The 26,210-nt window shown below is 42.3% G+C and overlaps 1 protein-coding gene across 4 annotated transcripts; it reads left to right on the top strand.

The window, feature by feature from the left end:
- The first annotated feature begins 10,021 nt into the window (after window positions 1-10,021).
- LOC140521202 (mucin-16-like) lies at window positions 10,022-20,892 on the top strand. Of its 4 annotated transcripts, XM_072635969.1 has the most exons (7): window positions 10,025-11,429; window positions 12,402-12,529; window positions 12,648-12,715; window positions 13,150-13,319; window positions 15,240-15,581; window positions 17,233-17,312; window positions 20,542-20,892. In XM_072635969.1, exons 2-6 carry the CDS (start codon window positions 12,419-12,421, stop codon window positions 17,301-17,303), a joined length of 762 nt encoding a protein of 253 aa, XP_072492070.1. In that variant the 5' UTR covers window positions 10,025-11,429; window positions 12,402-12,418; the 3' UTR covers window positions 17,304-17,312; window positions 20,542-20,892. The 4 variants fall into 4 exon arrangements, with proteins under 4 accessions (XP_072492060.1, XP_072492052.1, XP_072492070.1 ...); XM_072635951.1 differs by having other exon boundaries at window positions 10,023-12,529; window positions 17,233-17,343; XM_072635942.1 differs by having other exon boundaries at window positions 10,025-12,529.
- The last annotated feature ends 5,318 nt before the right edge of the window (window positions 20,893-26,210 follow it).

Genomic DNA, 26,210 nt, shown 5'->3' with positions numbered 1-26,210 from the left:
ATACAGATACAAGTGAAGAAGACCATCCAAGCCTTCAAGGAGCTTGAATTCTAAGGGGCCCGGAAGGGGTTGAAGACAGCACATTAAGGCAATGTGGAAAATCAGCAGATTATATATTCCAGATTGCATTGTGTCACAGTGTTTGAGAAATGTCCTAAGGCTCTGGTTCCGGGGATGATAAGGTGAAAGCTTATATTTCGGTGGCGATGATTGTGTTGGGGAGAGGTATGATAGAACGAGTCAGGAGCAGAGTGTAAGCAGTTTAGTATGTAGGCAAGTCAGAAGACAGCTTCTAAGGTGTTTGGGAGCTCCAGATTTATGATGTCAAGCCCCCTCCTCCTCCTCAATAGTCTACTCCATTCTTTGGGCGTCATCTTTACAAGGCCCATTTGTTCACTCACATTTTCCTTTCCTTGCAGCTGAATCCCTTCTCCTCGGGAAGCACACTAACTTCACTGAGGTGAGACCTGGGAAGCTAAGACTTGGAGGTCTAGGTTTCTGTCCTGGGGCTACACTCACATAAGTAGGGCTCACGGTAGACAATATACATATAAAGTCTCCACAAAGTGACCTTTTCCTGCATTTCCCCATTCCTCAGTTGTTTCATGCCTCTCTGTCTTGGCCATGGAGTGTCAGGAATGGAGATCTTTGTGTCTTCCACAGTGCTTTCTCCAGAACAGTTGTAGGTTTGTAGGTCCTCTCGGGGGCACTATCAACTATTATGCAGACGTCTCTGACGTCCCAGTTTCACTGCCCCAATACACAAGTCTCTGTCACCGCAGTCAGCACCAGTCTTAGGAGATTGTATCAAAATTTCCTTTCCTAGACCAATGACGTGTAGATCCATGACTAGGGTGGCTGTTGTATGCCACTGCTGGCAAGATCCTACCACACCCTTTCTGATCAGAGAGAAGTTTTCCTGCGAGCTGAACTACCAGACCTATGGCACCACCAGGCTGGGCGTGTATATTCTGAAGAATGACATCCTCTACCTAAATGGTGAGCTACCTAACTGAAGCAAGGTTTCGCACCCATGCCTTTTTTCTTTGTTCTAATCCCAACATTACCTCTTTTCTCATTTTCATTATGCTTTGGCCCCTCAGGCAGCCCAAACTTTCTTCTCATTCATCCCTTGTCGATACAATTGCACCAAAGTCATGTTACACATACCTAGTTCCCCAGAGAGTGGGTTCTGGCTTTTCTTATTTTCAGTCAGTTTCAGTCACCAATCTCTGAGGAAGCAGCTGTTTGGTTCTACAGATTTCTAAACAACTTCAAGGAAGTCATACATCAAAGGAAGCAAATGTATAGATGACACAGAGTTGTTTGGTAGGTAGCTACCATACGGCAAAGAATCAGGATCTAGTAAGGACTCAACTCACTCGACAAACAGGCTGTTACATTTAACAAAATAAATGGAGTGAAGACGAATATAAGATTTTGGAATTAGGTTTCTTTCAATCAATGGATTGAGTTCAGAATGGAGGAGACATGGCTAGACAGCATTTTGTGGGGGTTCTCACATACTTCAAACTCCATAATGAATGACAAGTACAATGACAATGGCACAAGTTAGTTGAAAAGTATCGTGCATATATTTACAGAGACTCTTTTCACATGCAGAGCTTTAGAAGTGTTAGTCCTACCATGCTTTGGATGCATCAGAGTACATCTGAATACCGAGTTTAATCTCTCAGTTACAATTGAGGAGGGTGTTGGGCAGGGAGGGGCTCACTGAGGAACAGGGTGAAAATGGAGTGGACTTCCATTCAGGTCAAACCAATTATCTTTTGGATGGTTGTCTATTGAGTGTCATTCATTTTGCTGAGCTCATAAATTCAAATAGCATTTGAACTTAAGCAGCTTGCATGTATCCAGAAAGAGCAAAACATGAAATATATTTACAGCAAATACACGACCTCTCTTTCTAGTGGGGTACATCAAGAAAACGGTTCGAGGAGACAGGGTTTCAGGTGAACCAGTGAGAGGATGAGGGGTTCCTAGCAGTGGAAGTGAGGATGGACAGCTTTCCAGGGGTGTGTGAGCACTTATGTAAGGCCAGAAGATGGAATGTCAGGTACGGGTAAAATACAACAGCTAGAATGTATAGTGTATGACTGTGAGACATGTAAATGAAATGGATAGAGATCATTGGGCTTTAACTGGATTTGTTGTTGGCTTAAAATATGAAATAGGGACACTTCTATTTTATTCCATGGCTAATCTTAAAGAAGGGAGTCTGCAAATTTTAGACCAGTGAAGGTTCTTAAGGATGTGAGTGGCATGGCCAGACCGGGGCTTTGAGAACTTGAATTTAACAAGTGTGTGGAAGATGGTTGAAGTTTAGAGGGCAGAATCTGAGAGGCCAGTTTGTGGAGGCTATTGTGCTAGGCCATGCCAGCTAGTGGGGATGAGGACTTGAATGAAGGTAGTGTCTGGGTGAGTTAATGTGTACGGTGCTGTAGAAATAGAATAGATGTTAATTTTGGAAACTGGAGGCAAGGGAGCAAGGCTGAGGGTGAGTGTTGTGAACCGGGTCACCATGGTGCCATCAGCAGCAATAGGTAGATGATGCTGAGATGTGGGTTTAGAAAGACATCTGAATCACCCTCTGGACAGGTTGTGTTTAAGATGAGTTTGCAACCTTTGTGTGGAAATGTCCAGTCATCGTGTCCCTCAAGAGAAGAATTAAATCATATAACGCTATGAAAGAGAGAGTCTGGAGGAGAAACGGTGTGATCAGCAGTGTCTGTATCATAGACATTTCCAAAGGAATAAGGACTGCGTAAAAGTCACTGAATTTAGCGATGAAGAGATGATTGGTCAAACTCAGGGAGTTTCAGTTAAATGGTAGGATCAGAAGGCAGATTGCAAGAGGGTGAGAAGTGAGGAGGAGAGGGAGAAGCAGCTTTTTTCTCGATTGACTGTAAAAGGGAGAAGACATGTAGGAATAGGGGAAGGTGAGGACAGGATCAAGTGAAAGGTATTTTTCTCCCCTTAAGGGTGGAAGACATTTGTAGTAAGCAGAAGAGGAATTGGTTTGTCAAATGTTGCCATGCTAATGTTATGGACAGTATGGACAAATGGTGACTAGATGGCATCACAGCTAAGTAGTTGACAACTGGAAGAATGGCTGGACCCAAAGAATAGTCAGTAATTATTCCTGGAAGGAGGTGTGTAGTGAATTGTCCCAGGGATATTTCTTGGTCTCTGTGCTACCTAGGGAAGGAAAACAGCTAGAGAATAGGTAGAAAACACGTTTACTGATTTTACATCTAACCCCAAGGGTTTGAGATAGAACCAATAGATCTACTGGATGACAGATTTGGAATTCCAAATCTTAGGCTAGAATGGTGGGCTCAGATGTAGTAAGGTGAAATTTAATAGACATAGTAGAATTTTGCGTCTGTACTCTCAAAACCCTTTTATGAGTCCAAGATGGACAAGCAGAGGCTGGGAATTTCTGAACAAATATTGGGACATTTAATGGACTGAAGCTCAACATGGTTCAACAGTGTGATGTGTTAAATAACAAAGGTTAAGGAAAACCTTAGGGTACATGAAAGAGACAGAGTATTCAAGTGTCTTCAGGGAGTTAAAGGGCTGTCACAGGGAAATGTGCCTGGACTTGTTCTGCTTTGACCCAGAAGGTAGAACGAGCAATACAGTGTCACGTTACAAAGAAGCAAATATCCACTAGAAGTGAAGAAAAATTTCGTATCATGTGGTGGGATGGTCTACTTCAGGAAGGAGAAGGTTTGCCTTCCCTGAGGAATGTCAAATAAATGGTCGATCACCACTTCTTGGGGATGTGGTGGAGGGTATTCCTGGTCAGGTAAGGGTTGGACCAGGCCATGCCTGAGGTGTCGCATTTCTGTTCGTCCTTCATCCTGATGTGTTGATTTTCTCCTACAAGTCAGAAGACTATGGAGAAGAGCCTGGTGACAATCCAAGGCAACCCATGGGAAAGTGTGCTGTTGTCTGTGTCTCTTTAGAGCAGAGGAGAGCAAGTCAAGATCCTTTGTTATGTTTGTCACGGTAGAGAGCTGACAGGTTCCCAGGAGAATTCTCTTGTCCCTTTGTTCAACGATCACATCCTCCACATCTTGTGTGGGGGAGGGTGACCCTCAAAGACCTCCTCCCAAACGCATGTGCACATATACCCACACAGAAGACAGGACATAAATTTCCTGCTGTGGAGTGAATGACTAAGTACATATACATATATATACATATATATACATATATATACATATATATATACACACACACACATGTGTATATCATTTACATCTTTATATATATAACATACATATATATTTATAGATAAAGATAGATATATTTATATATATTTATATCTATATCTATGTATATATCTATATATATGTATATATACATGTGATTTGTTTCCACATGGGCATCCATGTATCTAAGCAATTAGCTACCATTCATGAATCAGTCAATATGTCATTCTGTCCTCCTTGGAATGTTTTGACAGCTTGATGCACTGCCACAAATTCAGCATATTGACCCCTTCCACCTGTGCAAGGACTTTCCAATATCCACCTAGTACTTGGCTTAGAGGCTACCGCTTTCCAGTGTATTCTGAGGCCCTAATATTCTGCTGCCCCATCAGTAAACTCTTCCTTTCCCTTTTCTTCAGTTAATCCTTCTAATCCCTCATTCCATTTTGCCAAGGGTTATACCAACTTTTGCTATGGTTCGGAGGGTATATCATTTCCCTTAGTGGGTATGTTTGCTATTCATTCATAGAGGGTTGATTTAAATGTATTTTGAACATAGCATTTCCAATGACTTGTCCAATTCTTTGAGAAGCTGGTGTAATCATTACCCAGGTCTTGAATCCATTTGCCAGCATTAATGTTACCCCATGAGTCAAAGTCAGTTGTCCAGTCTCTACCAAAGCCCAACAGGCAGCTAACCACTGCTTTTCAAAAGGGGTGTATTGAATGCCAGAAGAAAGGAGTTTCCTAGACAAAAATCCAAAGGGCACATTTCAGACAGGTTGAATATGCCATAAATCAAGGCTCAATTGGATCGTGGTCTATGCTTCCACAAAAGCGTTACTTTGTTCAAGTGACCAAGCGCCAATTCAGTGTTTTTTATTGTAATCTTCTATAAGGGTTCAAATTTTGTTCTTGATGTGGTACATGATGTCCCCAATATCCAAATAATCCTTGAAACTTTTGGGCCTCTATCTTATTGGTGCAGATGGAAAAATTCTGAATCTCTTGTCAGGTTTGTGGGAGGTGTCAACCCCCTTTTCCTTTATGTACCCCTCAAATCTTCCAAGTTCAGTTAGCTCTTGAAACTTTGCACGGTTAATTTCCAAATTTTATCCCCTGGAATCCTGTCCATGGTGCCAAATGATTCGCTAAGGCAGTGTTTACGGTACTGGGGGTAACTGTGAATATACTGGCATAGTTGTCAATTGCAAAGTGTAACAGATGCTCCATAGAGAAGGTAGAAAAAAAACATTGATTGGGACCTCAGAAAGCCACGTTCCCAAACCACCAAGCAACACCATGTATAGTAACAAAGAAGTCAATACACATGATGGCAAAGAATTTTTCGTTTAAATTACGATTATTCAGGTACAGAGGGCAAGCTTAGTATGCATTTCCTCAGGAGTGTCTTACTGTATTTTCCTAGCAGATGAGAGGCATAGGCAAGGGAGGTTGAGGAAATGGTAGGGGTACCTTGAAATGGATGTTATTGAGGCCAGGGATTACCAGTTTTCCTTCCATGACAAGAGAAGAATAGATTTGTCAGTACATCTATTTGTTCGATGTGCCCAGAGTTCAGACATGGATATTTTTTCCTCTTCTACAATAGCTGGTGTAAACAGCCTGCAGCCTTTACCATTCAACTTCATCAGGACCAGCTTGTCCTACCAAGACCACATGGATCACCCTGGTTCTGCCTATTTGTGTTCCATCAAAAGGACCTTGCAGCAGCTGGTGAGATTTCTCAGTCCCTACCCTGACCTTGGGATGCTCTAATGGACAAAAGCATTGGTTCTGGAGAGATAGGACACTGGGTTCAAATACGTTGTCTGGTGCTTCTTGCCTGTGTTACCTTGGGCTAATTATCTAATCTCCCTGAGCCTCAGGTTTCCTCATCTGTGAAATTAGGATAGCAAAGTCAGAATAAACGAATGAATGAATGAGTCTTTCATAATCAAGTGCATACTGTGTGCTGGACAGTTTGCTAAGTACTGGGAATACAGATACAAGTGAAGAAGACCATCCAAGCCTTCAAGGAGCTTGAATTCTAAGGGGCCCGGAAGGGGTTGAAGACAGCACATTAAGGCAATGTGGAAAATCAGCAGATTATATATTCCAGATTGCATTGTGTCACAGTGTTTGAGAAATGTCCTAAGGCTCTGGTTCCGGGGATGATAAGGTGAAAGCTTATATTTCGGTGGCGATGATTGTGTTGGGGAGAGAGGTATGATAGAACGAGTCAGGAGCAGAGTGTAAGCAGTTTAGTATGTAGGCAAGTCAGAAGACAGCTTCTAAGGTGTTTGGGAGCTCCAGATTTATGATGTCAAGCCCCCTCCTCCTCCTCAATAGTCTACTCCATTCTTTGGGCGTCATCTTTACAAGGCCCATTTGTTCACTCACATTTTCCTTTCCTTGCAGCTGAATCCCTTCTCCTCGGGAAGCACACTAACTTCACTGAGGTGAGACCTGGGAAGCTAAGACTTGGAGGTCTAGGTTTCTGTCCTGGGGCTACACTCACATAAGTAGGGCTCATGGTAGACAATATACATATAAAGTCTCCACAAAGTGACCTTTTCCTGCATTTCCCCATTCCTCAGTTGTTTCATGCCTCTCTGTCTTGGCCATGGAGTGTCAGGAATGGAGATCTTTGTGTCTTCCACAGTGCTTTCTCCAGAACAGTTGTAGGTTTGTAGGTCCTCTCGGGGGCACTATCAACTATTATGCAGACGTCTCTGACGTCCCAGTTTCACTGCCCCAATACACAAGTCTCTGTCACCGCAGTCAGCACCAGTCTTAGGAGATTGTATCAAAATTTCCTTTCCTAGACCAATGACGTGTAGATCCATGACTAGGGTGGCTGTTGTATGCCACTGCTGGCAAGATCCTACCACACCCTTTCTGATCAGAGAGAAGTTTTCCTGCGAGCTGAACTACCAGACCTATGGCACCACCAGGCTGGGCGTGTATATTCTGAAGAATGACATCCTCTACCTAAATGGTGAGCTACCTAACTGAAGCAAGGTTTCGCACCCATGCCTTTTTTCTTTGTTCTAATCCCAACATTACCTCTTTTCTCATTTTCATTATGCTTTGGCCCCTCAGGCAGCCCAAACTTTCTTCTCATTCATCCCTTGTCGATACAATTGCACCAAAGTCATGTTACACATACCTAGTTCCCCAGAGAGTGGGTTCTGGCTTTTCTTCTTTTCAGTCAGTTTCAGTCACCAATCTCTGAGGAAGTAGCTGTTTGGTTCTACAGATTTCTAAACAACTTCAAGGAAGTCATACATCAAAGGAAGCAAATGTATAGATGACACAGAGTTGTTTGGTAGGTAGCTACCATACGGCAAAGAATCAGGATCTAGTAAGGACTCAACTCACTGGACAAACAGGCTGTTACATTTAACAAAATAAATTGAGTGAAGACGAATATAAGATTTTGGAATTAGGTTTCTTTCAATCAATGGATTGAGTTCAGAATGGAGGAGACATGGCTAGACAGCATTTTGTGGGGGTTCTCACATACTTCAAACTCCATAATGAATGACAAGTACAATGACAATGGCACAAGTTAGTTGAAAAGTATCGTGCATATATTTACAGAGACTATTTTCACATGCAGAGCTTTAGAAGTGTTAGTCCTACCATGCTTTGGATGCATCAGAGTACATCTGAATACCGAGTTTAATCTCTCAGTTACAATTGAGGAGGGTGTTGGGCAGGGAGGGGCTCACTGAGGAACAGGGTGAGAATGGAGTGGACTTCCATTCAGGTCAAACCAATTATCTTTTGGATGGTTGTCTATTGAGTGTCATTCATTTTGCTGAGCTCATAAATTCAAATAGCATTTGAACTTAAGCAGCTTGCATGTATCCAGAAAGAGCAAAACATGAAATATATTTACAGCAAATACACGACCTCTCTTTCTAGTGGGGTACATCAAGAAAACGGTTCGAGGAGACAGGGTTTCAGGTGAACCAGTGAGAGGATGAGGGGTTCCTAGCAGTGGAAGTGAGGATGGACAGCTTTCCAGGGGTGTGTGAGCACTTATGGAAGGCCAGAAGATGGAATGTCAGGTACGGGTAAAATACAACAGCTAGAATGTATAGTGTATGACTGTGAGACATGTAAATGAAATGGATAGAGATCATTGGGCTTTAACTGGATTTGTTGTTGGCTTAAAATATGAAATAGGGACACTTCTATTTTATTCCATGGGTAATCTTAAAGAAGGCAGTCTGCAAATTTTAGACCAGTGAAGGTTCTTAAGGATGTGAGTGGCATGGCCAGACCGGGGCTTTGAGAACTTGAATTTAACAAGTGTGTGGAAGATGGTTGAAGTTTAGAGGGCAGAATCTGAGAGGCCAGTTTGTGGAGGCTATTGTGCTAGGCCATGCCAGCTAGTGGGGATGAGGACTTGAATGAAGGTAGTGTCTGGGTGAGTTAATGTGTGCGGTGCTGTAGAAATAGAATAGATGTTAATTTTGGAAACTGGAGGCAAGGGAGCAAGGCTGAGGGTGAGTGTTGTGAACCGGGTCACCATGGTGCCATCAGCAGCAATAGGTAGATGATGCTGAGATGTGGGTTTAGAAAGACATCTGAATCACCCTCTGGACAGGTTGTGTTTAAGATGAGTTTGCAACCTTTGTGTGGAAATGTCCAGTCATCGTGTCCCTCAAGAGAAGAATTAAATCATATAACGCTATGAAAGAGAGAGTCTGGAGGAGAAACGGTGTGATCAGCAGTGTCTGTATCATAGACATTTCCAAAGGAATAAGGACTGCGTAAAAGTCACTGAATTTAGCGATGAAGAGATGATTGGTCAAACTCAGGGAGTTTCAGTTAAATGGTAGGATCAGAAGGCAGATTGCAAGAGGGTGAGAAGTGAGGAGGAGAGGGAGAAGCAGCTTTTTTCTCGATTGACTGTAAAAGGGAGAAGACATGTAGGAATAGGGGAAGGTGAGGACAGGATCAAGTGAAAGGTATTTTTCTCCCCTTAAGGGTGGAAGACATTTGTAGTAAGCAGAAGAGGAATTGGTTTGTCAAATGTTGCCATGCTAATGTTATGGACAGTATGGACAAATGGTGACTAGATGGCATCACAGCTAAGTAGTTGACAACTGGAAGAATGGCTGGACCCAAAGAATAGTCAGTAATTATTCCTGGAAGGAGGTGTGTAGTGAATTGTCCCAGGGATATTTCTTGGTCTCTGTGCTACCTAGGGAAGGAAAACAGCTAGAGAATAGGTAGAAAACACGTTTACTGATTTTACATCTAACCCCAAGGGTTTGAGATAGAACCAATAGATCTACTGGATGACAGATTTGGAATTCCAAATCTTAGGCTAGAATGGTGGGCTCAGATGTAGTAAGGTGAAATTTAATAGACATAGTAGAATTTTGCGTCTGTACTCTCAAAACCCTTTTATGAGTCCAAGATGGACAAGCGGAGGCTGGAATTTTCTGAACAAATATTGGGACATTTAATGGACTGAAGCTCGACATGGATCAACAGTGTGGTGTGTCAAATCACAAAGTTTAAGGAAAACCTTAGGGTATATGAAAGAGACACAGTATTCAATTGTCTTAAGGGGGTTAAAGGGCTGTCACAGGGAAATGGGCCTGGACTTGTTCTGCTTTGACCCAGAAGGTAGAACGAGCAATACAGTGTCACGTTACAAAGAAGCAAATATCCACTAGAAGTGAAGAAAAATTTCGTATCATGTGGTGGGATGGTCTACTTCAGGAAGGAGAAGGTTTGCCTTCCCTGAGGAATGTCAAATAAATGGTCGATCACCACTTCTTGGGGATGTGGTGGAGGGTATTCCTGGTCAGTTAAGGGTTGGACCAGGCCATGCCTGAGGTGTCACATTTCTGTTCGTCCTTCATCCTGATGTGTTGATTTTCTCCTAGAAGTCAGAAGACTATGGAGAAGAGCCTGGTGACAATCCAAGGCAACCCATGGGAAAGTGTGTTGTTGTCTGTGTCTCTTTAGAGCAGAGGAGAGCAAGTCAAGATCCTTTGTTATGTTTGTCACGGTAGAGAGCTGACAGGTTCCCAGGAGAATTCTCTTGTCCCTTTGTTCAGCGATCACATCCTCCACATACGAAAAGACAGCAAGCTGAGCCACCAGGTCTTCTTTTCTCAATGTAGCCTCTCAAGTGTTCTTTGCCTTCTATTCCCAACTCCTTTGATATTTACATTCATTTTCTGTCCTTTGTTTCCCAGTTTGTCATGAACACCATCCATTTCAATTCATGAAAACTAAATGCCTTGTTTCACAGATATCCGTTGAGTCGCAGGCAATTGTGATTTCAGAAATGTCTTCACAAGGGGAGTTGGTGCTCAGAACCAGAACAGTGAAATTGGCATGACTTTCTCTCAAATCTGTGCCTCTGTAACTCACTTGAGCCTTGTTAGAAAGGACTCCTAGTATTAGAATCAGCTACCTCAATATGGAATGACTTTCCTCTCACTGTAACTCTTTGGGCAGAGGGTGATTATCCTTTCTTTTCCCGGGGTTCTTTGGGAAGTCCTGTTTCGATGCCATCTAGGAGGCTTCCAAGGCTGAAATTCTATGTGGAAAAGTAGGATATCTCCCTCCTACTGGATCTTTCGGATAAGAGACATTGAATCAGACTCTGGGATTCTCATGTCCTCTCTCCAAGATTCCATGGTGAAAAGGTTGCCCTCACAGGACAATCCGGGTTATGGACATAATGTTCCATATGAAGCTCAGATGGAAAAATGTTCCTGGAGCAGGAATTACGTGTTGAGAATCTTCCTTGAGAGCTTCATTCTATTTCTGCCAGAGACATTACCAGCAGTGAAAATAACCTTAGCCCCTGAAAGCCGTTCTGTGGTTACTTAAACACCAGTCAAATGAGTTTGATGACAGTCATGTATTTACTTTGTCATTTCCTGCATAGAGAACCCAGAGATGGTGCCCAGTGTGGAATCATTCCTTCATCTCCTACTATATGCCAAGGAATGTACTATGTCCTCGGAATGCAAAGAATGACATAAAAATACTCAGTCCCTGCCCTTAAGGTGTTAGCCAACTTAACTTTCTCCCACTTTATGTCCTCATTTTAATAAGACTCTTCTTTTGCAGCTTCTGGGGTAGCCACTATAGCAACCTTCCCATATTCCGTGGGATCAACAGGACCTGAAGCCTACACAGGTAGAATTGTTAGGACTTTAGCGTTCTGGAAAGGGCTCAGTAGGCTTTTCAAAGTTCTGGAAAGAAGGAGAAAAGGAAGGGAACGTAGAGTTTCCAAACAAACCCTACTAACTCTATGATGCAGAGGCTGGGCAAGACAGGAGTGGGGATTTGGCATGACTTCTGAAGTCCCTTGTAAGCAATTCCAGAGAAGATTTAAATATCTGGTAATTTGCCAGAGAGATCCCTGCAGGCACGTGGCACAAATTGTTGCATCTCATGCCAAAGATGAGGAAAAAGAAAGGCCCTCGAACAGCCCCCCACCTTGTCTGACCAGAGTTAGCATTTGCCCAGAACCTGGTACCTCTTGTGATAATTCAGCTTCATGTTGAACTTCATTCTCTTCGAGATTGTGGGTCCCCACATAGTCATCTGGACATAGCTTGGGAGCTCTTTGAAAGCAGGGCCTTCTTTTGCTTCTGTTGGTATGTCTAGCACTTATTACAATGCATTGTATATGGCAAATGATGAATAAGTGCTTTCCTGATCAATCTTGACCAAATCAAGCAGAACCCTTTTCCCATCCAACGAACTTCTCTTGGTTCTCTAGTTTCTCAGTTGTGGTTCTATCAACGGTTTTCTTTCACCTTGATTTAGTTTGAGCTCCTTTGTCAACCACTTTTGCTCCAGGAACATCTTCCAGTCCATTACCATTCCTTAGCACCAGCCTTACCACTTACCAAAGTGCTAGCATCTCGGGATCCTTTGGTGGACTGTCTTTACGGATTTTGTCATTAGATTAGGACTTGAAGAAAAGCTGAATAAAGCGGAACTGGGAGAGTGAGAAATTGTACCTACCCAGAGATATCAGTGCAGCCAGGTTAATGGGTTTCCCTTGCAGAAAGGAATAGAATAGGAACTGGGTGACCTTGGGCATGCTAGTAGAGTGGATAATGCTCACACACAGATGTTCCTCTCTGACTCATATTTCAGTTAGTGGCACGTCCAGCATGGAATCTCTTGTTGCAAACTTTACTGTTACGAACTTCATCTGCTCAGAAGATATGGGGCAGCCCAGTTCTGACACATTCAACTCTGCTGAGAATGTCATGCAACACATGGTTAGTCTTCCCCATATCCGACCCCATCCACCAACTACACAGCTGATTTCCCCATTCCTTGACTGGGATCCATCTTCTCTTACCCCAAGTTTACTTGACTCTTTCCTTGCTTTGCCAGATTGGCCTCTTGTTTAGGGAAACTACCATTGGGCCCTATTTCCCTGAATGCAAGGTGACTTCTTTGAGGTAAGAATTGTAACACTTTCCGCACACCCTTGAGGATAAACCTCTAATGGACTGCTATATGTAAAAGATAGTCAACTCGATTATACACTTACCTTTAGTCTCATTTTCTCTATGTTCAAATTCCCAAACAACTTTATCCCAGTGCCTCTAATCCCAGAAAGTGCAGGAAATAAAAGTGCGTTCATTCATAAGTACTGATTTGTAAGAAACAGTCTAATGTCAAGAATGTCTTCTCCAGTTGCGGTCCTACGGCTTCTCACCACTGCTACCCAGACAGGTAATGCTAGCTCACCGACCATTCCAAGGCCACTGTCAGCCTTTCTCAGGTCACTTCTGGCATATATTTAAGCCCCTCTCTACCCAGAATCCCAACACATTTCTCAGCACCAATTTCACAGATGTTCATATCACCTCCCATTGTTGTTTTTATCTAGAGCTATGATGAATGGATTTGCAACCAGAGTGGATTTCCTGTGTACCCATCGCGTTGTCCCTGTCAAGCCTGTCGTGGACAGTGAAGTGTACTGGGAGATGAGCAGGGAAACACATGGCATTACCATTCTGTGCCTCTTCACCCTGGCCAAGGACAGTCATTACCTTGATGGTGAGCTACCTAACTGAGCCATCATCTTGGCCACTCTCCCGACCAGTCTTCTGATATAACCTCAGTATTATTTTCTCTTCATTTTAAGCCTTATTCTTTTATCCCTTATTCCACCCCTGCCCAGAATCCTTTATTCCAATGTCCCATTTTTTCATCCAGGTCCAAAAGATAGAACCTACGTATAACTGAGTTGCTAGACTGCCCACTACTTGGTGCCATCTCTGGTGTTATCTGTGGTAGCTGGAGATAATTGTTGTTCTGTCCATTTTTTGGTCTTTGAAAATGCAAACTTTGAAGTAATTCTTTGGTTGGAGACTAGAGGTCAGCAAGGAGAAGGATGGATGAGGTGAAGTAAGGAAGGATAAGTATCTAAGAGTAGGATGGAATCAGGAGGACAAAAGGTTTCCACCTACGACAATGATGGCTCTGTACCAATCAAGTGAAATTTAATAAGAATTGACATGTACTGAAGTGGAAGAAAGTGGATTTGAAGGAAGAGGGCCTGGGTTCTACTCCTAACTTTCTAATTCCTCTCAGTTTGACAGCTGACTAACAAATTACCCTAGATGAGCCTCAGCTGTGTCTTCTGTAAATTATAATGTTGGCCCAGATGTGGTCTTGGCCAGGTCTCAATATGTGATTCTGATTCAAACGGCTCTTTAGTGCTTTTGAAATCCAATCCACTTCTATATTAATGAAACAGAAGTATATAGTTTTGGGGAGACAGAACTCTATAACAAGTCATTGGAAAGTGACCTTGGAGATTATCTTGAGAGTAAGCTTAATAAGAGCCATCAAAGTGACAGGGCATGCATGCCAAAAACCCCAACAGAAACACACTGGTGTGCTAATATGTCTCTTGGTCTTCCTTGAGGGTGGAAATTCCCTCCCGGGAGGCAAAGTGCTAGCTGTCCAAAACCTATCATTTTAAGGACTTTCCTGAGCCTGAGACGTTAAGTGATTTGACAGGATCAGAGCATTCATTCAGTTTTAAGGGATGGGTTCTGATTTCAGAACTTCTGAATTCTGAATAGCCATTTCAAACCAGTTTGCCATATGATTTCTTGTCACAATTCTGTCTGCATTTAGCTGACTACAAGGAATCGTAGTTGAATCTACAACAACAGAAGTGTAGTAGCTTGAAAGGAGGGAGGTGACAGTTCTATCTTCCTCTGCCTTTACAAGTTGAAGCTAGTTCATTTTGAGGAGCCCCAGGATGGCGAGGCATCATGAAAGTATGGGGTAAAGGCAGAGAGGCAGTGCAGTAGCTAGTGTCCTGATCCTAGAGCCAGGGAAAACCGAGTTCCAGTCTTGCCTGACAAGCTCACTGGCTGTGTGACATAGGGACGTCACTTAAGGGAACAGCTTTCATGCTCCATTTGCTCGTCTGAAAAATGGGGATAATCATAGTAATACCAATCTCAAAATTCGACAGTGAGGAGAAATGGGACCACATTTCTAAAGTACTGTGAAAACCTTAAATCATCTTGCAGAGATATACTACTGATGATGATGGCGACAGCTAGAAAGAACTGTTCATGTTTAGCCAGGAGACATCATGATCACATTCTTTGATTTTTCAGGAGCCTATCATGAGCAAGAGGTTTTCATTCTGCTGAATCCCATAAGGCAGAATTAGGAGCAATGAATGATTGCTGAGGCCAGAGAAGAAAATGGGGGGTCCGGTACAAGTCGACATTTGCTCCCACAGGAAATCACATAAAGATACAACCCTGTTTTGTCTCTCACCCTTCCTGGCTGGGTCTCAGACAAAAGCGTGAGTTAGGCAGTGCAAGGGAGGATTCTCTCTTTCTCCAGGATGCAAATCCCTTGGTTCCTCAGGGGTGATAAACTAAGGCCTTACTTCAGCTGAGTCTCTAAGTAACTCTCTTGCTTGACTGTCCATCCTTTGTTTTCCAGGTTACAAGGAAGAAAGCATGGTCCAATCTACTGAGGTTTTGTGGAGTCCTCTCATGCTACCTCCCTGGGCTACAGGGAAGAAGACCTCCTCAATTCACCCCAGGGCTGTGGCCTTGGAAGGAGAAGGCCACAGTGCGATGAGCAATTGGGTCCCCATCTGTGCCAGGCCCTTGACTGAATGTGCTCTTCATCAGATGCCCTTCGTGAGGGTCAACTGGAACTGCAGCTTCTCCTCCAACCTGGGTTCGAACTCCATTGGACAAGGTTTTCTGGACGGGACCAGGAAGACCACAGGCCACTGCCCCAGGGGCCTATTCAAGCTGGATAACCTCCACATGACAAGTAGGGAAAATAGAATCGAGTCAGGGTGGGGAAACTGCAGTGGGAAGAGGAGATGGGAAGGGGCCTTGAGGCAGAAGGAAAGCTTAGGAGGCTTGGAATCCAGCAATTGGGGGTGAAATTAAGACTGATGATTCTGAAACACTGCAGAGCAAGGAAGTTCCCTACAACAGAACGCATAACAGGTTAACAACAGGAAGGTTCTTAGGACCTACAATGTCAGGACTTGGAAAGCCTTTAGAATTGAGATTGTCAGAGTTTTGGGTGCAGCACACAGAAGCCAAGATGTCGGTGCTGGGAGGGCCCTTAGAAGCCAGGATGTCGGACATTGGAGAGCAGTATTAACATACAGAATGGAGAAGGTTTGATCTGGGAAGGGCCTCAGAGCTTCCAACCCTATAAATTTGAGATTGAGCAAAGTCAGATCCAGGGAACAGACTTGAATTTGCCCAAAGTCACTGAAAGTTAGTGTCAGAGGTGAGAAAAAACAATTCCAATGCCAGACCATCCCTACACTCCCCCAAACCCAAGCAAGGAGCTGACAGGGGTCTCTTTTCAGGGCAGAAACTTATGACCTTTGCAAATGCCTTCTGAGAGCCCCAGTCATGAGGGCCTCCCTGAGGACAAAGGGAGTCCTCCAAAGAGCCACAAGACACACAAACCTTGTTGCCATTTACCCCTTCAGGCTGCTCCTCCCATCTTTTCCTCTGTGGATCTTCAAACCTCTTTCACTTAGAAAACATTTATTAGCATCTCAAATGAGATATTATTTCTGAAGTAATTATTATGTAACATGTACTTAAGTGAATGCTTGTTCCTTTTTAAAAAAAAAAAAATTAATGAATATTTTGTTGGATGGTAAGTTCCCAATTGTCTCCCTTCTTCCCCACCACCGCGTAGAGAAAGCCACAGACAGATGGATAGAAATATACAAACTATGCCATGCATTCTTCGTTCATTCTTTCCTCTAGCCCCTCCTCCTCCCTCCACACTCTGCTCTTCCTTTCACTCCCATCCCTTCCACTCCCTTCCTCTCTTCTGCAGAGGTTCATGCATGGCATTTCATAGACACGGAGAACTCCTTTTAGGGAACTCATGTTTCCAGTGCACACCCATACATACTTTTATCTTAATATCTTCGAGAGTGACATTGAGAGGCAAAGTGATTTGCCCAGGGTCAAGGAGACAACATGTGCCCGAAGCCACTGGACTTGTAGTTATATCTTCCTGTCTCCGAATTCAGCTATCTACCCTCTTCTCCACATTTCCTCTCAAGGGCATAATGGAGGAGATAAGATTCGAGACTGGACCTGTGATTTCCTGTGTGAACGCAGCACTTGGAGGAAAAGCTTCCTTTAACAGAACAGATTTTAAATTCACTTGAGACTTAGGAGAGTTGGAGAGTTGGCTGTGGATAAGACAGACTTGCATTAGCAATGCAATAGATCTGAGTGTGACAGACAACTCTGTGAGAACCTAGTGGATTGACTTTTCGTGGCTCTTGGACTTGAAGAGAAAGTGATATTGGAGCTGGGCTTCCACATCTTGTGTGCCTGTTACATGTGGGGGCTAATCCTGTTGGGAACGCTCCACACACTGTGCTGTCCTCACATCCCTATGATGGCCCCTTAGCATCATCTCTGTTTCTCCCCAGACATGCCCTACTGGACCATCAGCTTTTTCGGCCTGGCACTACTCCTGGTGCTCCTGGTTAACCTTATGTGATACTTCACAGTAAGAGAAACTGGGGAACCCCTAAGAGCCTGTTAGTACTGTGTGCATGTGTGTGTGTGTGTGTGTGTGTGTGTGTGTGTGTGTGTGTGTGTGAAAGTGAGAGAGAGAGAGAGAGTAAGGGAGGGAGGGAGGGAGAGAGGGAGGGAGGGAGGGAGGGAGAGAGGGAGAGAGACTTTGTGGTTGCACAGTGGAAAGACGATTGTGGTATCTGGAGCCAAAAGACCTGTGTTCAAATCCTCATCAAGTATGTCACCATCATCAAGCGCCCCCCCCCCCCCCCCATGGGTAAGACTCAATCTTACAACCCAAAATCACTTGGTCACTTCTCTTCTTTTCCGAATTGTTGGATTGTTTTTGAATTCTTTTAATTGGCATATTTTTCATTATGAGGGAAGGTGAACACAGGAAAAGACTTTCAGGTTTTAGAACTTCTAAAAAGTTTTTAATTCGATGGTGAGGAAAGAGAAATATGAACAAGGGTGAGTACTGTGGCTCAGTTTGGACGATCTTATTGAGAGCCAAGAGGCAGTCCCTATTATTCCAGTTTTGTTGTTGTTGTTTTTTTTTTTTACCAAGGAGAATTCTCTTTGTAGTAAAATCGCTGTTTAAGAAGGTGATACCTGAGTTAAAAAAAGGCACCTAACTGAGATGAGTTCCAGGGCACCAAGCACAGTGGATACTGAGAGAAATGAGGCAGATGCCATTGGAGAAGCCAGAATCAGCCATTTGGGGAAAATGGTGTGGCATGGAAGAGGATCAAAGGAGGGCGAATGTCCTCATCTTCAAAAAAGGGAAGAGAAAAAAATCTGCACATGGAGAATAAGGAGCTTGATTTCTGTTACTGAAAAGTTAAACATTAGGTTATGAAAGGTTTGGGTAGCAAAGTGATAGAAAAACAGGTCGTAGGCCTGGTGCTAGCGTTCCCAATGTCACCCCCCCCCCCCCAGCTCATTTCATCTCCCATGTTCTCCATGTGTTTAGATTGCTCAGTATGGCAAATGCTGCGGTTATCATTTAACAAGATTTTTGCAAATGATATGACCGAGTTTCCCGTGCAGTCTTTTCCAAAATAAGAGTGATGTGGGCTAGCAAGTAAAAGGATCTGGTGGATGTAGAATGAGAGGAAGGATCAGTCCCAAACCGTAGTCGGTCCTTCACCTTTCAGTATCAGCATGAAAATTGGTTTCTGGCAGAGCACCATAAGGATCTGGATGTGACCTGGATCTAAAGTTTTTCTAAGTGACGTCAGTGAAGGCTAAGACTGAATGCTTTTCAAAAAGAGCTAACCATTTTAGTAGTCAGGATTACAAAAGATCTAAAAGGCAACAAGTGTTAGGTCGATTCTCGTAGGAAGAAACTGGTGTCTCTTTGATTGTGTATTACACAAGCTTCAATAAATATAACTATGTCGGTCACATTAATTTAGAAATAGTGAAGAAGAGGATTGCACAGGAAACCGAGAATCTCTTACATATAGTTTTGGTCATTTCAAAGTAGATACTTAATTTATATGAACCCCATAGAATTATTTGTCTATGTCCCCTTTCTGAACTTGGTTCTGTTCTTGCTGGATATTTTAAAATGTGATTTTTAAACTCTTTCTTCCATCAGGCTATTATGGGTACCCATCCATCTCAAGTAATCATCTCCTTCCCTCTTTTCCTCCCCAAGAAATGAAATCTGCCACCCTTCTAAGAGACAAATAAAATTGGGGGTTGGGATGCAAACATGTGTCATCTCTAAAGATAGTTTGCTTCTGCTCTTGTACTCTCTACCAACAGGATGTTGGCCTGGTTCACTAATCGTCTTCTGGAGAAGTGAAGACCTCAGAATACTTTTCCTTTACATCATTTTTGCCATTGAATATGAGTGTGCTTTACTCCATCTGCTCATTTGTTTCCCTAAATTTTTCTTAATGACTTTTATAATTCCATACTATTCATTTACGTTCACATACCACAATTTTTCAGCCATCTTCTCATTGCTGGACATGCTGTCGGCCTTCAGTTCTTTGCCTTAGCAAAAAGTGCTGCCATATTTTTGCATATTTCAATCTGTGGAGTATGAAATAATTGACTGAGAATGAAATAATCAAAGATCAAAAATCAGCTTCACTACTAACCTCTAGGGGAAGGTATGATGAGAGAGTGATGTAGTTGAAAGAATCTGGGCTTTTAGGGCTCTCCAGCTCCAGTTGAGTCAGTAGTGTAATATGGCATCCAAGAGAGTTAGAGCGGTCTTTGCTGCAGTAAGAAAATAATGTGGCCAGGCCTAGGAGGGCAATAGCGCACATGCCAGGGCTAAGGTGAAGCTCATTGGTAAGTTGGAATGTTCAGTGACAATGACCAAGTTTCTTCAGGCCTGGCCACCTGATCTGGAGGAGGACAAGGGCCGGATGAGCCCGGTAAAAAGGATATTTGCAGGAATTATGTCTGTTTTCAAGTCTTTGAAAGGCAGTCACAAGAAAAGGATCTAAACTCCATGTAGCAGAATCCCAAACAAAGGAATTAGCAAAGTCATCACACTTCAAGCTGGAAGAGATGGAGAGTTCTCCATCCCAGCAGAGATTTGGGCAGAAGCTAGCTGACAGGCCCTGAGGGAATGCAGAGTTAGGCCTATTGCTTGCTGTTCAAGGGTGTGTTGGCCTGTGTGTATGCTGAGGTCTTCAGAACTCAGAGCTTCTTGGTGGTTTCCCAGAGATGATTTTTGATTGGTGTATTGTTTGTCGGCTGTCTGTTGACAGATCACCTTTGATCCCTTAGGGGGTGAGTGTTTCCTTTGAATATTTGTATCATTTAAAAATGTTATATTCCATTAGATTGCACTTCCTGAGAGTATTTTGTCTCTGCAGTTTTTCTTTGAGTTCCGGTTATTTGTGACGTGTAAGGGTGTAGGGGTGTGAAGTGTGAGGTTTTTATGTTCTACCATATCATCTTCTCAACACATGAAAAATCTTGATGTATCATCTCAATTTCATCTCACTTTCTTTCAAAATGGTTAACCTTTTGACCTTGCAGAAACTTATGTTGATATATCCTCTTAAGGTTGGGAAGCCAAGTTTCTTTTTATCCACATTCCGTTGTTCATGAGAGGTTTTGGTTTGCCTTGAAGGCAATATTTTAATGTACATGTATAATTTGTAGAAACTTACGATACCTCTTTCTGCTCCTCCTGGATTGCATTCTTTTGATACAGTATTTATTCCTTTGACCTCTTTCTTCTCTTAAAGCCAAGTAATGGCTAGGATTCCGCAACAAATGAAAGAACACAGGATCACAACGTAGGAATCGATGGCTTCGTGGACGCCTAGATGGAAAGTCACTTAAAGGACACTCAGTTACCTGCCCTTGTGTTCCCTCTAGGGGTCACAAACACTCCAGCATTAACCCAAAGGAAGAGAACCAGCCTGTCCACACCTATTCAGTATTGGAAGAATGACTCTGGGCCTTTATAAACTTTATTATCCTGAAAAGAAGAAAACATTTGTACTGGATATTTTAATTTATTTTAAAATACATACGTCCTGTAGTTGGATGAGTATAACTAGTAAAAATAAAACCATGTAATTGTTACAAAATAACCTCATGTCTTTTTCAATTTACTTCGATTGTCCTTTTTTGTTCTTCTGTCTCCTTGCCATATTTATGTCTGCTCTTAGAGAATTTTGTATATAGATTATTTAGAGAAGCAGAGCAGTGTAGGTCTGGCTTTTCGAAAAATGATTTTTTTTTTGTCTGTATATTTGCAACACAAATGTGACTCTGTGAAATGTTTTGAGCCTTTTTCCAACACCATTCTGGCTTAGCTTTTTTACAAAGTGGACAGTGCTTCTCCTTCTTTAGGAGCAACCACCCTCACCCAGGCTCAAGCACCAAAAGTTCCCAAGTGAAGCATGGGGGACCTGTCACCAGAGGGTCCATAAAGTCCTGAGGTCCCCTCCGAATCAGAGAAAAAAGAAGCCAATTGGCAGGATGAGGGTGATGCATAGGAGGGAGGAAGAGAAAGGAAAGGGAGAGCTGGGCAAAGCATGGCGAGGGGTCGTATAGGGCGCTATAGCTTGGCTAGTTTCCAGTTTGGGTTACTGGATTCTTCTGCCCTTGGCAGGCTGTTCAGAGATGAGATAAGAAGGATCTCCACTGCCACCTTTGGCTGTAACAGTCTGAGGTTTAGACCTCAAATTGACATCAGGTCAGTCTTACCCAGCCACATGAAACCATTGTATCCAAGGAGAGAAACACGGTCCCTGCAGACTGCACTCATAAGCATGTTAGGTCGACTTGCCAAAACAAACTTTGGCATTTTAGTCTCTGTCCTGCTCAGGAATCATTGTTTCTGATGCAGATGAAGGGGAATGTATTAAGACACTAGCATCAGTGCAGAATTCTGGCTGTCTTCTTTGATCTAGGTCCTCTTGAACCCTAGAATAACATATTAACAAAGCGGCCAGCCCGAATAAGCCACACTTCACCTCCTCACACCATTCTACCCAAACTCAACATCATGAGAAAGCTCGATCAGGAGGGTAGCGGCCTGGGAAATTTGTGATTTGTTATGGTTAATTTCCAAAAAAAATCCCTTAGAAAAACAGTTGCAGTAGTTAGTGGGAGATTTTTGTATTGGTTTGTGTGGGAATTTCGTTTTCTAAGAACATCGACGATATCATTGAAATGATGACATGTTTTACACTTGGCTTTGTTTTGAGTCAGCTGTGCAAGCTCACCAACATCACTTTGTCTTCCAGAGCCATCTGTGTCCCTTTCATTCTGATCTCTCCTTTGACTCTGTCCCTCCTCAAAGCTGTTTGCTTCTGATCACCCCTCCCTAGTCTTCCCTGTCTTCTATCATGTCCCCCCCTCTTAGGCCCTTAAACTATGGAGCTCCTGGAGAACAAGGACAGTTTGTGTCTCTTTCTTTGCATTCGCAGTGCTTAGCACAGTGCCAGGCACATAATGAGATATTAATAATTGTTTGTTGAATCATTTGTGGCTCTAAAAGCCAACCCCTCCTCCTTCCTGTTCTCTCTTTGGATTCTGTGACATCACCTCTTGTTTACCTCCTACCAATCTGACACCTCCCTCTCCAAGGCCTTAACTGGCTTCCTAGTCCACAGTCTTCTCCCTAAGTGTGGGTGAGTATTCCCTAACGTTCCAACTTATTCCCCTTCCACTACACGTATACAACTTTTATCAAATTGTTTGCCTACTCACTGAGGCTGGGGAAGGAAGGGAGAGAAGAAGGGAGAGTTTGGGGATTTGAAATAAAAAAGAATCTTAAAATTGTTTTACATGTAATGGGGAAAAAAATAAAATATTAAATTTTGAAAAGAAAACAAATGTCACCCCCAGAACTGAGATTATAATAGGAATTTAATCCTATCCATATGCTTTTTTCCACTTAATCCTCTGTTTCATTGCCATTTGGACAGACCAGCACGTCTGGTATTCAGTAGCTCTGGCACCAATGATGGCAAGAATAGATTAATAAAAAAACGCTGTAAAATCTGTTTCATCAAAGCTATCTTTCTTTGGTGCCTCTGGATTCTTATGGAAATGTTGTTCGAGAAAATCTAGTTTAGTTGGGTCACATGCCAAGTTTTCTGCAAGCTTCTTTTCATCTCTCATATGAATTTTTAGACAGTAATGCTCATAAACTCCTACCATCCTCCAAACTGTGTAACTAGATTGGCAATTTTCTTGGCAGTAGCGTTTCACTGCTTGATAAAAAGATTAAATGTTTGCTGATATTCGCTGCTTGTCAGAAAGATTAAGTATTTGCTTCTAACACAATCTCTAGGCTCTTTTGTTCTTATTATTGGTTATATATTTTTATTATAAAAATCAGAGTCAATCTATTCTTTGTTCATTTACAACTGCAATCATTCCTTTGAATAGTCCAAGTTAGAGCTCTTGTAATTCGATGCACAGTCTCATCGTCTGTATCATTTCTTCTAATTTCTGTTGATTTTGTCGTTGTTCTTGTTATTCAGTCGTTTCAATCATGTCTGAGTCTTCTTGACCCCATTCGGGATTTTCTTGGAAAGATCTTGGAGTGGCTTGCCATTTCCATTTCCATATCATTTTACAAATGAGGAAACTGAGGCACAATGCGGTAAGTGGCTTGCCCAGGGTTACATAGCTACTAAGTATCTAAGGCCAGATTTTAGCTACTGCATCACCTGCCACTTCTTTCTGACCATCTCCTTAATCAGCTAAATATCTGACTGCACATGGACAAGTAATTCTTAAATAACTCCCATGTCAAAAACCATTTCTTTGGGTGTCTGCTTAGTATAGCCCTTTAATTGGCTCTCAGGCTCGTTTTCCCCACACTAACTTCATAAGAATTGGTAAGTAAAATGGCCAGAACATGGCTACATCTCTCTGTCTCTCTGTCTCTGTCTCTGTCTCTGTCTCTGTCTCTCTCTCTCTCCCTCCCTCCCTCCCTCCCTCCCCCCTCTCTCTCCCCTCTCTCTCTGAGTTCTAGAAGTAACCCTCAAGAAATTGGGATAATTCTTATATGCTCCTCCTAAATATCAATCACCTAGTGATACTTACCACCTCCTCAATATCAACAGTATCAGGGATTAGCATTGCACTATCACTTTTACCACTTAATTTCTGCTCCCTATAAACTGACCAGTAAACTCCAATTACGTTTCATAATTATGCGGTGAGATGAGAAGAGATTGATATCCAGAAAGTAAAGAAAATGAGATATTTTTCCTGAATACCCTAAGCAGGAACTACATGGGAATGAGGAAAAAGCTCAATTTGGCCTTGGTCAGGTCTCCCCTACAGACTGCTCCTGTCTTTGAAGCTATGTCCACTGGTATGCTAGCCATAAGGCGAGTCAATAACAGATGAATACAAATGATTCCCATTCTCAGTGGAAGACTTCTTGATCCTGACAAAAATAGAAGGAAAAGGCGTTTCCAGCAAATGGGAATGGTGAGTTATCTTTTTGCCACATGTGACCTCTTAGCTTCAGTCCACTTTCCTTGACTCTCTCTATGTAATGGTAGGAAAGTATGTAACAGAGTTTTGGGGGGAGCGTTTTAAAGGACCTCTTTTTATTCTACAACAGTAGTAAATATTCTTTTCTAAAAGGCACTTTATGGCTAGTTCAATATAGGATTCTCAATTGAGAAACTTGGGAGAAAGCAGATTGTAGGGATTTTGACCCAATGCAATTAGACAATCACCAACTGACTCGCTGTAGATATGGTCAAAATCCAAGGAGGAGATGTAGACACCATTGCTCTTTGATTGATCTGTCAGAGTGGGAGTCGGCATAAGAGTCTTCAGGGATTGCATGGGCTGTAGCTATATCAAAGTACAGTCTTCATCCCTTGCTTCCAGTACTCTAACACTTGTTAGCTTCCTTACCAGAGGACTGGGGGTTTTCTTTGTTCAAATACTCTTTTATTTTATGGACGGAGGGCAGTGTGGCACAATGGAAAGGGAGATGGATTGATTTGGAATCTGAGAACCTGGGGTTCCAATCCTGCTTTTACAGTTTACTCATTGAATAACTGTCGGCAAATAATTGTATATCTCTGGGTCTGAGTTTTCCTCCTCTCTAAAATGAGAGGGTTTAAGCTAGATAAATAACCTTGAAAGCACCTTCCTTTTAGCAAATGATCCTGTGAATGATGGAAGAGTCATGACATTATTAGTAGCTATCTGTGTCTTGGACGTTGCAGAAAAAAGGAGAACGCTGTACCAAGGAAAATTATTGATATATCATTATATCAAATATATATCTAAATACAAAACAGAAATATAGGCCGTAAGACAAATTTGCCCTGTTGGCCTCAGGATCTGCTAAAGATATAGTCTAGAAACATGATTCAAACTGAGTAGAGTTTATAAATAAAAGTCAAAACTCTATTAACATAAAAATGTCACTGAGCTGTTCTGGACCCGGAAAATAACACGTGCAAGATAGCAGTAGCAAGCAACGACACCTGTGGTGCTAACCTAGTCTCATCATATTCTTCTGGCCACAGCAATTTGCAAAATGAAAACAGGTGGAGCAAACAGGAAATTTTTTTTTTCAAAATTAGTTTTATTGACGCAATTTTTGTTATATTTCAATTTCCAAACTGTCTCCCTTCCTCCTTTCTTACCCTGAACTAGTGAAGGCTACCAATTATAAATATGGTGTAGAACTATACACCATAAACATATGTAAATTAGACTATGTGCGTCTCCATTTCTGAGTTCTTTCTCTGGAGGTGAGAGTGCCTATTACTTCCTAGCTCCTTTATAGATGATTTGATTAATTACAGTACTCAAAATAACGTGGTTGTTCACAATTATTCTTCAATCTATTGCTATTATTATATACAGTGTTTTCTTGGTTCTGCTCTCTTCACTTTCCATTATTTCATGCAAGTTTTCCATGTTTTTCTCAAACTCCAACAGCTCATCATGTCGTAGAGAATGTAAGTATTCCTTCACAACCATACATAAGAGCTTCTTTAGCAATTCCCCAATTGATGAGAATCCCCTCAATTTCTAGTTCTTTGCCACCACAAACAGAGCTGGTATAAATATTTTAGAACATATAGATTCTTTTCTTTTTAAACTGATCACCTTGTGACACATCTACAAGTGCTATTACTGGCTCACATGGTATATAGAGTTTTATCGCCCTTTGGGCATAATTCCAGAATGTGCTACAAAATGATTAGATGAGTTCACAGTTCCACCAACAGTGTATTCAAGACCCAAATTTTCCACATCCGCTCTAACATGTCTCATTTTCCCTTTCCTTCATTTTGATAGATTTGAGATGATGTCTCCATGTGGTTTTAATTTTCCTTTTTCTAATTGGTAATGATTTAGAGCACTTTTCAAATGAATTTTGAAGTCTTCATTGAGAAACAGTTCATAC

Source organism: Notamacropus eugenii, chromosome 1 (genome assembly GCF_028372415.1).
Source record: "Notamacropus eugenii isolate mMacEug1 chromosome 1, mMacEug1.pri_v2, whole genome shotgun sequence".
Taxonomy (NCBI): Eukaryota; Metazoa; Chordata; class Mammalia; order Diprotodontia; family Macropodidae; genus Notamacropus; species Notamacropus eugenii.
This window is presented reverse-complemented; position numbering and strand designations above follow the sequence as displayed.

What these genes read in the sequence shown, in the direction of transcription:
- LOC140521202 (XM_072635951.1), top strand. Translation starts at nt 12,344, where the DNA reads ATGCTAGTAGAGTGGATAATGCTCACACACAGATGTTCCTCTCTGACT. An exon ending in GGACAGTCATTACCTTGATG is followed by an intron (nt 13,320 to 15,239) that starts GTGAGCTACCTA and finishes TTTGTTTTCCAG; the next exon opens with GTTACAAGGAAGAAAGCATG. An exon ending in GGATAACCTCCACATGACAA is followed by an intron (nt 15,582 to 17,232) that starts GTAGGGAAAATA and finishes GTTTCTCCCCAG; the next exon opens with ACATGCCCTACTGGACCATC.